The sequence below is a fragment of the Tachypleus tridentatus genome, chromosome 4 (assembly GCF_004210375.1).
Source record: "Tachypleus tridentatus isolate NWPU-2018 chromosome 4, ASM421037v1, whole genome shotgun sequence".
NCBI lineage: Eukaryota > Metazoa > Arthropoda > Merostomata > Xiphosura > Limulidae > Tachypleus > Tachypleus tridentatus.
The window spans coordinates 81,281,745-81,294,313 of record NC_134828.1 but is presented as its reverse complement, the minus strand read 5'-3'; the positions used below and the strand labels follow the sequence as shown (position 1 = coordinate 81,294,313).

Below are 12,569 nucleotides of genomic sequence, written 5' to 3'. Positions count from 1 at the left end.
TATTTAGTGATTATTCTTGTGATGTTACGTGCGTTTATAATTTTCAGTGAATGTTTATTATCTTTTCACTTGTTTCTCTGCATTATTTGTAATGACTAGATGATCCGTGCTAGGTTAGTTTAAGTAAGTCACTTTAAGTGCATATTGCGGTCAACTTTGTATGTTTCAGGGTAAAATAATGTCACTAGTTAGATTTGAACTGGGCACATTTACTATAGTTGGTTTTGGTTTTCTTTATCATTGCTATAGATGCCAAGGTGTAGGAAGAGATAGCATATCCATTGTATATTTTAGTCTGTCATTGTTCATAGATTATTATGGGCAGGTTAGTTTAAGACGAATAGCTGAAATATCTTATTGCTTGTAAATACAGAGAGCATTTGTAATTAGTTCGGTATTACATTAGTAGTAGTGTCAATTACGACTTTTTTTACTTTGTTTCTTATATATATATTGATTACTTATGAATACTAAATTTATTATCACTTCGAAACACGTTATACTGATATGTAAAATAAGTCATGATACCATTATTGGTCTTTATTACGACGATAAATATGTAAATCGTTATTTACAAGTCATGGTTTATTTCTGGTTACGATTATTAAGTCTCATTATTGTCAAACAATTAATTAATGAAATTAACTTAGTTCCTGTAAAGGTGTCTTTGCTGCAGTATTTGCCTGCTATGTTTTATTTCGTCAGGTTCGTTGTTATCATGTTCTGTTTTTCGTGGTTTTTTGTCTTTGTGTGACTAATTTTTTGTAAATTGTTCAGTGTTTATAAACAGTTGAAGAGACTTTCCACATTGTCCTACCATTTTATTATGAGTCATAATTCGTAAGAGAAGTTTTGTATGTTTTGTCTACCTGAGATCGAAGTTTACGTAGAAGGTCATATGTTTGTGTTTGAAATTAGAACGAGCTTAAACTCAAGTCAGATAAAAAAAACCGTCCCAAGATGAAGGATTCGATGAAGATTTAGTATTTTGATACATATTTCTTCACTTTTCTGTAACTCTTATTTTATATACATGTATATCTATGTATTTATAATTAACTCTGTCTTAGTTTCGACATTAGACACGAGAACTAAAATATCTCTAACGTACTTTTCAAACGCATTCACGAGGCTGCTTCATTGCAAGGCCAATTAGCTAGAGTGTTACCTTAACAGTACTTTAGTGACCAGTGTTGGCACCAATTATCCTGTAATATTTATCCTTCGTCTGTTTATCGGAGTCAAAGGTAGAAGTAGTTCAAATGGATTTCACTTTGAGTTCCATTGGCATATAAAGTAGTTGCTGTGTCTGATTATATTACTGTATCTATCATAGTGTTATGGAAGTTATTTTTATTCATTCTATCCATTCTGAATATCTTTATTCTGAGTTCGATTGTGACTATTCTGATGGGGAGAAACAGTCTCTCTAGCTTTCTAAATATGAATAAAAACCTTGTTTGTCATATAAGTCCAGTCTCTATCACAACACCAGTAAACCAACGATCTCTATTCTAAATTGAGCCCTGTGTTAACCTCTGGCAAGATAGTTCGCAGCACCTGTGTTTTACAATATAACCTGTTTGTACAGCAGAGAATAAAACGTTTAGTGTTTACTATTAAATTTAACCCATTTTTCATCATTTAGTTCAGTTAGCTTTCACGCTTATTGAGAGCTCTCGTACCGCACGCCACCTGTATGATCCACAACAGATTAACATAAACGTTGAAGGATCGAGCACATATTTTCTATCAACAGTAGCTTCAGAAAGACATAAACATATATATACACATCAAAAGATATACCAATAGTAATTAAAACAGGGAAGAACATGACACATAAGAGGATGTCTCAGTAAAAACGTTCAACACAGATAAACGAGTAAATATAACGGACACAAAGAAACACAAGTGTATGTGTAAACACACGAAAATTAAACAACAGCACTAACAAAGATGGACGTATCAATAGTGATGAATAGCACAAATGAATGCGTAAAGATAAAAGTGTGTTTTAATACAAACACATGCATTTGTATTCACAGAAGGATGAAATGTGTGTTAACACATAAGAGTGTATCAGATGTATTACTACGAATACATTTATGTGTAAATAAAGAATAGTGTATCAAGAGTGACGATGAAAGAAAAATGTGTTGATTGAAAATAAATAAAGGTAGGCTGGAAATGAAAACTGAATAAGACTTGTTGTCAGAAGGTTCTGCTTTTGAGAGTAAATAACGTAAAAAAGATAAGCACAAATTACTGAGGTGAACATATAATGAAGCATATGAAAATTAGGAGAACATTACCAGCTGAAGCGACTGAAAGTTTGAAACAGAAGAAAACAATAAGAAGGATAATAAAAATGAAACGGATAAGTTGGCAACTAGAGTGACTTGCAAAAGCAACGATAATACTCTGAGATAAATAAATAAAAAGATATAGAAAACCAAAATAGCAGTGGCCTTTTAAGGATAATTGTGGATGCTAAAACACCTCTAAATAATGAAACTCATAAAAAGCATTCGAGAAGTTCAGAAGATAATGTAAAAATAAACAGACAGAAAACAAGAGAAAACGAAACAGTTAAAAGGCGTTCTGAGGTTTAGGTAACATTATTAATTAAAGAACCAGAGAGTGGGAGACAGCGATAGAGTTAGAAAGTATAAAAAACATGAAACAGCAGAGAGTTAAACAATCAGCAAAACCTAAGAGCACAAGAAACAACTCGTAAAATAATGGAAAATCCAAAAACAACATGATATTCAAGGTTAAAAGCTAGAGAGATAAAGAACAAAGGGTGTATGATGTTTTTACCATAAAATAATATGATCTTCAAGCTTAACGGCTACAGCTATAAAGAACAAGAGGTGGATTTTGTTTTTGCCATAACACGCTGTCTGACATTTCTCGCATAAACACGTTGACTCATAAACCACTCCCTTTCGTTAGTCGTTTCGCCGGAAACATGCTATTAACTGGGCGAGGTTGTTCACTTAGACGAAGTTGCTTTTGCATTGCAATACCTTCGAGATTATCTCTGTACTACATGAAGATTTAACTATACAAATCGATCGATGTAAACGTAGTTAGATGTGGTTCTTTGATGTCTAGCAAAGTTTATTAGGTTTAAAAATAAGTAAAGTATTATTGTCTTTCTGACGATTCATGAATGGCATGAATTATAATGACATAACTGAATTACGTGGTATCTTATTTTAAAAAATCCAATGGTTTCATTCTTCCCACTATAACACGGTAGCAGACAGCATCATTTCCTGTTACCATTGATAAGATCTGTTATATATTTCCATTTTTTATTGTATCATCGTCGTATTTTTCGCTATTTCATTGCTCGTAAAAGCCTAGTGACTTCTTTCGCTAATTGCAGTAAAAATACCAACGTTACAGTCTTGTTTACTACGAATATTACTATTCTGGTAAACAATGATATAATTCAATGTAACTTACATGCCATTATCTCACTGTACATAACAATGTTCCTTCTTTTTTAAAGTCTAAACTGATATAAGTATCATATTAAGTACAGAAAAGTAATTAAATATTGAGCTTGAACATGATTTAAAACTATGGCATAATCTTCAAGTGAAACATCAGACACAGGAAACCTGTTTATTAATCTTACATATTTAGTTACGTACCCAGTCTTAGCAAAGTGTAGAGCATTCTTACAGCCATGTACATAAACATTAGGCCTCAATAGTTTGGGTAACATTATCATAATCATGTATTTAAATATAAGATGCTATCAATATGAACAACAAAGCTCCTGTCAATTATCTAAATATTAGAGAATGTAATAAAAACATAATTGTTACAATGGTTTCGTTAAACGTAGTGAGCATTATTGTTGTAGCAATGCACCTAAACACTAAGTGTTGATAAAATGTATAATACTGATATATTCATGTAGCTAATCATAAGTCCCGACATTCTATATTACATTGCTCTGATAATGTACATAAACACTACGCGTATAACAATGTTATTGTAGTATACTTTAGCCTGAAACTATGACGGTCTGTACAAAAATGTTATGTTCACGTGGCTAATCATAAAATCCCGACAGTTCATAAAAATAAATTAAAGTAATTTAGTTAAATACTAGACTTTGATAACTGTATTATATAAGTTTTAGAAGATTATAGAAGACCAAGAAAATCGATCAAACAGGAAATAAGGACATCCGAAAGATATTAAAATAATTTGGCTTAAAACAGTATGGAATGTTTAAAGTACATTAAGGGTAAACAAAATGTGAGAATGGGGGTAGGTTCCTTGAAGAATGGCAACAAAGGAAGGCTTGTATCTGATTATTATGAAACGACTAGGTTATCAAATGGCAACAAAGGAAGGCTTGTATCTGATTATTATGAAATTACTAGGTTATCAAATGGCAACAAAGGAAGACTTGTATCTGATTGTTATGAAACGACTAGGTTATCAAATGGCAACAAAGGAAGGCTTGTATCTGATTATTATGAAACAACTAGGTCATGAAATGGCAACAAAGGAAAGCTTGTATCTGATTATTATGAAACGGCTGGGTTACAAATTTTATTTTTATTTAGTTTTTACTAATGAAGGCTTAATTAGTATTTCTCATATTGACCAAGTGATATATGAAAACAAAGTTGAACAAGACAATTGCATAAATTTTTAACTTTTTCAAATAATACTGAGAAATTTAAAGAATGATAAGGCTTCTGGGCAGATAATATTTCCCCAAGGGTTTTAAAGGATTTGGTAGGTGAGTCACTTGCCACAATGTTTGTAAGTCCTTGAATAATGGAAAAGTACCAACAGATTGGAAGTTAGCTAATGTCACTACTATCCTCACAGGCAGTAATAGAAGTTGTCCCGGTAATTATAGGCCTATTAGTCTTAAATCAGTTGTGGGAATTATTTTGGGAAGTGTGATAAAAATACTTTACAAAGTCATTTTAAAAAGTTTAGAAGTTTATAGTTCCATTAAGGGAAAATCTTGACTTACAAACCTTTTTACATGCTTTGAAAATGCTACAGCATATGTAAATGAGGGTATGGGTGTATATTTGATGTATCTAGATTTTCCGAAAGCATTTTACAGAGTGTCACATAAAAGGCTTATAAAGAAACTTATCTCTATAGGTGTGGGGAATAAGTTAACTAATTGGATAGAAAAGTGGAAAGCAAAGAAAGGGTAGTTATAAATGGAGCTCTGTCAAACTGGATTTATCTACTAAATGGTGTACCTCAGGGCCCAGTCTTAGGACCATTATATCAAGGTCTTGGGTGTTGCTATCTGTGAAGAGAATGCTACTATTTTACAAAAGATTTTAGATCATTTATTTATTTGGACAAATAATCGCAGATGGGTTTTAATTACGACAAATGAAAAATATTGCATGTGGGTTATCATAACTTGTTTTATAATTTGTATGGAAATAACCTTAACGGAGTCTGATAGAAAAGGATCTTGGTTTAATGGTTGATTAGTCTCTTAAGCCATCCATGCAATGTGCTGTTGCGAGTGGTAGAGCAAATAGGAATTAAGGTTGTATCTACAGAAATATTGAATAGAAGTCAAAAGATGTTTCAGTTTCATTGTTTTAACCACTGGTTAGGCCACATTTGGAGTATCGTGTATAATCTTTGGCTCATTACCTTAAAAAAAGACATTGAATTATTGGAAAGGGTTTAGAGAAGGGTTACTAAAATGGTATCTGCGATGTAGGGGTGGCCATATGAGGATAGGTTAATATTCTTAAACTAGTGTTCTCTTGAAAAATAAGAGTAAGAAGGAGTCTAATTGAAGTGTTTAATATTGTAAAAGGAACTATTATACTTATACATAAACATTTTTTCATATTTAACAGCGAGAGTTAAAGAACTAGGGGACACAAATATATATTTAGAGAAGGTAGAAGCCGTCTTCAACTGAGACAATTTTATTTTTCAAATAGTGTGGTTGGCCTATGGAAAAGGTTGCCTTCGGATGTTGGAGAGGCAGGAAATTTGAGAAAGTTTAAAAGAAAACTTGACAGATAGATATATGAATGTAAAAGGCTGGATTTAATTTTTTAAACTAATTTATTTAATAATTTTAGTTTGACTTAAAAGATAGGAAAGCTGAGATTCACTAATAGGACTCTTTCTGTCCCTAAACATTTTGTTATATGTTATGTTAGCTCTTATTAGATTGTTATAACCATGTAACTAGTCATAAGACTTCGACAATCTATACATTATTGTTATAACGACTAAGTGAACATGAAATCTTGGTAACCAGCACAACACTATGTTAATAATGTATTTAATCACAATATTTCAGCCTTCTGTACAATAAACCATGTAGTCAAATATCACATTCATGACGCTGTTGTCAATAATTATAAGCTAAACATAAAACACGAGAAAGTGTATAAAGCTTTTCATTGTCATGTACGTAAGTTTGGTACTCCCACTTACGTCGTACAATGTTTTTCTAGACATGTACTTGAAAATGAGACCTTGATAAGTTATGCAACATTGTTTTAGTGATGCACTTAAAAAATAAAAAGTCATAAAATATTACGTGAAAAAGTTGTATAGGATATTTACAACTACATATTTTAGATGACAAACCTTTTGAAAATGTGCTATTGCTATTTGCAATTTTTTTATTTTCAGTTCACATCAGAATTTAACCATTACATACAACGTCAATAGATTACATAATAACACGTGTGATCCATTAATACAAGCTCATGTTAGTTTGAATTTTATCAACTTTTATACAGATATTTTCAATAAAATAATAAGTTGCTGAGCTAATGATTACCTGCGTCACAATTAACCATATTAAGACTTTGTTCTTGTTAGGACCACAATAATTACCGTTGATTTGAACAGGCTTTTAGAAAAGTATCGTATCGTTAATTCATATTTTGATATTTAGAACAAATATTGTACGAACCCTTCACGAATCACTTGACACTACGTGAACTAAAATTAACAAACACTCTGACAAGAACAGAACAGCATAAGCCACACAAACAACCTAACAATCACACACAATAAACTAAACATGTAATACAAGTAAATATTATTCAAACATCCCAATAACACACAGACAACTGGTGAAGTGTGCACGTAACCGCAAAAGAACACACAAATCTGAAAAGAATATGCTAGCAGATTGAGAAAAATGCAAACTACAATGATAGAAACATATAGAAAATGATAGTGACAAAGAAGACAATTTCTTAAAAAACACACATATCTAAAAACATATAAGTCATAGAAACTGACAATAACTAAAATGGTTAGAAGACGGAGATTCTAGAATATTGATAGAACACAAAGACTTGACAAGAACACTCCAGCAATTTGAAGAGAACACACACATAAAACATTAGTAATTTGTCAAGGTATATGAAATTTCAGAAAGCACTGACAAAGTGATAAGTGCAAACAACATCTAATAGTAGTGTATGCAAAACACTAAAATTTGCCGGGAAAACCAAACACTAGTAATATGACTAACAATCTCACAAAAAAAACACAATTGGGCTGAAAAACAGTAACTACGTAACCAGAACACAGAACCTGATAAAAAATATTGACAATCTAATAATAACACCCACAGTATAGCTAAAATACACTAGGAACTGGACAATAAAAAAACAACTGTCAACAGCATATAGAATCTGATAAAATTCACCAACAATCTGGCAAAAACACATAAAATCTGAAAAAAAATACCAACAACCTGCCAAGGTAACATAGAATCTGAGAAAAAATAACAGCCTGACAAAAGTACATGCTAAAGTTAAAAAATAATAACAGCTTGGTCAGAACTCACAAACCCTGGCAATGACACATAGAACCGAAGAAGAAATTCTAAAAACATGAAAAAACACATAAAACCTTAAAAAAGCAAATAAACCTTGATAAAATATACTAACAACACGACAAAATCACACCCACTAAATATGCAAATATTAAAACATAGAGGGTATTCACAGAACCCGACAATGACACATAGAACCTAGGAATAAATACTTCCGCTCTGAAAGGAATACACACACATAAATTAAGAGCTGATAAACACAATCAATTTGACAGATACGCAGAAAATCAGACAAGAGCATATAGATCTTTCAAAAACCCAAATAAGCTGGCAAAAGTACACTCGCTACAGCTTAACAGCGCTAGCAACGTGACAAGTACGAACAGAATTTAACAATAGCATATAGAACCCAAGAAATAATATTAACAATACTAAGGATAAAAAATATCAAGAATTTGATAAAAACATTCAAAACCTTATAAGGAGGCGTATAACATGAGATGAAATAGTGACAATCTGATAATAACGTACAGAATATGGGAAAAGTATTAACAGCCTTACATAAATACAAAAAAGTTAGAAAATATCTTAACAATCTAACAAATCCCATACTAATATTGAAAAAAAAACACTGGACTAGAATGTATGAATCTTACAAGAACGGATAGAACCTGATGAAAAATACTGACAACCTCACACCCAAACACGTACACTGAACCTGAAAAACACTGACAACGTAGAAACAACTAAGATTATTTGAGAAAAAAGAACACTGAAAACTTGACTAAAACACATGAAACTTGAGAAACAGATACTAACAACATGACAAAAATACATGATCTGACAAAAATCACTAACAATCTGAAAAAACGAAAACAAAATACATGTACATCAGAGCTTTAAAATACTGTTGTGGTGTTTGTTTGTTTGTTATCAAGCACAAAACTACACAAAGGGCTATCTGTGCCCTGCCCACCACAAGTGTCGAAACCAATTGCTAGTGGTATAATTTCGCAGATATATCACTGTGCCACTGGGGGCTAAAAATACTGTCAACTAGATAAGAACTCAGAGAGACAATAAAAACGCACAGACAGTCTGAAATGATTTCCCAAACCCAATCTAATAAAGCATACCATTCACAACATTTCATTCTAAGCCCTTTCACAACATATTGCACTATAAAACCAGAGAATTCCTAACAAATTCAATAGGATATTTCACCTAATTCTATTACGTTGAACTTTTCTTCTCAAACTAAACAGCAAAAACACTTTGCGTGAAAAGTACAACATTGTAGATAACAAACAGATCGTGAAAACGGCGTGTGGATTACTAGTATTTTGTTATGTTATTGAACTAAATACATATTACTGATTTAAATCAAAGGTTTAATCAGATATTTTTTGGCTACGCTACAATAACGTATGTATTATTTATTTTACATTTAATGCATGTGTAAAACAATCAGCTAAGTGCTTGGTTATTTATTTTATTTTAGACCGAGCCAAATGGATTATTTGTTCTATCTACCGACAAGAAAATCAAACCCGAGATGTTACTATTTTAACTCCATAATTTACCTCTTTCCCATCCAGGGACAATAAACAGCTAATCACATCTGTAAAATTTAGATATAAAAGATTACACTTGTATTTCCTAACTAACTAACTCAAACCCACCGATAAAGATACATTCATTATGTCTTTTTTTTAAAAAAAAAGGAATTTATCTGAGAAGTAACAGTTTTGGTGAACGATTTATTTCTACATAGTAATGAACCTGGTATTGAACATCAGTTATTTCAAAGAAATGTTTATTTCCCGATTTTGTTTTCTACTATACACAATTATTAAAGGGTGAATTCTAAATACGGTTCATCGTCTCTAGGCCCCGTATAGCGAGGTGGATTAAGGCGTTCGACTCGTAATCTGAAGGTCGCGAGTTCGAATCGCCGTCGCAACAAGCATGCTCGCCCTTTTAGCAGTGGGAGCATTATAATGTTACGATCAATCCCATTATCCGTTGGTAAAAGAGTAGCCCAAGAGTTGGCGGTGGGTGGTGATGACTAGCTACCGTTCCTCTATTCTTACACTCCTAAATTAGGAACGGCTAGAAATTCAAATCATCGTCTCTATGTTTTCAGTAACAGCTAAAATTTTCCAGTAATCACAACATTTTTAGAAATAATTTTTATTAATTTCTTGGTTTTTCTTACAAATTATGTTTCTGATTGAATTGTTTTAAAACCATGAAAATAACTGGATGATTATAAAGCTTTGCGTTCATGTAATAACTGGATTTGTGTAGGGAAAATATTCTATCAACAACTTTTTTGCTGCAACATTTAAAAATATTAATTTGTACAGAGATTTGTTTTTTCATATTAAGGCTTGGTTTATTCTACATAATCATTATTTTTCTATCTCTAAACTTTAACTTAATTCCTCTAAAAAAACATTCAATGCTTAGAGCTGTCTTCCCATAAGAACATGGTTGTTCTAACAAACATTAATTCCTGTAACAGTTGTCCCTGAACATTAAAAATTTCCTTTCAAGTGGCTATTCACTGCTTAAGAGCTGTTTTAACATAAAACTTATCTTTTCTAATTAGCACCATTCTCTCTAAATGTTAAATAATCTTCACTAATAAGCGTTCATAGTTTAGAGTTGTTTTGAAATATTATCTTAATAAACATTTTTATGTACTTTTGAACAATAATTGTTCTCCTCTTATGAATATATTAAACAATCATTTCTAGATAGTAATTCTGATGAAAATTTAAAGATGCTTGTTTTGCTAACTATGTAATGAATATTCATATAGTGGGACTTACATAATATTTGTTCATCGTGGATAAAAATTCATTTTCAAAGAGTTATTTATATTTAATACATGAACTATGTTATCTTATGAAGAAATTATTTTGGGAGCGTAATTTCGAAGTAATTGAGGACCTGTGATAAATATTCATTTTTTCAAACAACTCTCTGTATTAATTTATTATTTCGTTAAAAACAATGCTATTTCAAGTTACTTGTATACAATAACTAATTTACTTTTGTCTGAAACTTTTTTAGGAAATTATCTATACGAAGACACCGACGCTTTTTTAATAAACGTTCATTTTTTTGACAATATTACACCAACACAATATTCAACGCTCCCTGTTGTTGAAAACGCTCATTATTAGTTACGAGCTAATACGTAGAAGTTACTTAAAACCTTTGTGGGAAATAGCACAGGAAATGAACTAACCAATGTTAATCCAGGTTCAGGTTCTTTTTATATAATTTTAGAGGTAGAGTTTGTAATGCTATATTGAATATCTTCAGAATTTTGTTGTATATCATACTATAAGAATTAAACAACTCTTTATATGTTTGATCAGTCTATGTTTATGTTAAAAAATGTCAAGTGTTTTTGTAAAATTAGAATAAAAATTATTCTCATAGAAAAGGATACACAAGAAAAACTGACATAGAATTATTTACTTTGACACCTGTTATTGTAATAGAAAGAATTAGAAACTTACCGAATAGCTTGTCTTAGTAAACTACGTTTTAACCATCCATAAATAACTTATTTCATAAATTGAAGTTTACAACAAAGATACAAACGTCGGCTTAATAATTAATGACATTAATAAAATTACCCTAACGAGACACAAACAAAATCATTTACATACGGTAACAATATCCAAGGCAACAGAGAAACGAGAGAGTAGTGAACATTGTGAATACTTGAATGATCTTGAACGTCTATTTCACATGCTGGTAGCTGAAATGTCTTGGCTTTCACGTTTGATATAGAAGATTAGCTATGGAGTTGGTAGCATATGTGTAAATAACCCATTACCAGTCTGTATAGATAAGGAAACAGTTGACAAATGGTTCACGTAACTGCAGAACTAATATATTTTGCTGAAACTACCGTCGCTTAGCGCACGGATGCAATGGATTATTGAAAAGCGATGGTCATATAATATGTGTAAACAAAGTTTCATTGGCCAATATTTCTTTCTTGTTAGCCACCACTAATCGGTTAGTGAACCTTAGAACAAAAGAAACGATTTATATTCGATGTAACAGTTTGAACGACTACCACTCGTTATAACAGTTTGAACGACTACAGTCAGCCTTCCACAACTTTTGGTTAACTACACCAAACTCCTTGCTTCAAGCTGTAGTTTCTGAAAGCTGCAGGATGAATTATTTGTTTTCAAGTACTTTAAAACTCGCACCATCCCAGCTAGACACCGGATAGAAATCCAACCTTCTCGCTTCGTGCACTAGAAGACAAACTCCAACTATCATCGCCCGCAGTAGGACTAGCTCTCATTCACCCTCCGAATCGGCTGCTAATGCCTGAGATCGTCACGTGATACACGCCTGCCTCGAGCTCTCTGAGCGACAGGTTGCAGTGATAATTGAGCCTGATCACTCTCCCTTCTCAGTATCTCGCACTCAGCTGACCACTGTACTGTGGTCTTATTAAATCACCCCTTTGCTGAGGATGTGGTGTCAATAGAAAAAAAGCCCCTGGTCATATCGTTTTCAACGGATCATCAGATTTCTCTGACGTCTTTCTTTGTCCAGGCGGTAGAGCATTACTGATGGAACAGATGGTATTAAACTTAACAATATTCAGTCACACACTTTCATTGTACCGCTTGTTTCTCAACATAACTGCATATCTTCTCCATTGTTTCTACATAAAAAGTCTGGAAAA

The 12,569-nt window shown here is 32.1% G+C and overlaps 1 protein-coding gene across 1 annotated transcript in view; it reads right to left on the bottom strand.

Moving 5' to 3' along the window:
* LOC143249544 (cell adhesion molecule Dscam1-like) overlaps nt 1-12,235 on the bottom strand; it is a 135,658-nt gene extending 123,423 nt beyond the window's left edge. The window contains exon 1 of the mRNA XM_076499570.1: nt 11,527-12,235. Within this exon, the coding sequence (XP_076355685.1) occupies nt 11,527-11,572 (46 nt within the window). The 5' untranslated portion in view covers nt 11,573-12,235. The remainder of the gene's footprint in view (nt 1-11,526) is intronic.
* Nucleotides 12,236-12,569: the final 334 nt, after the last annotated feature.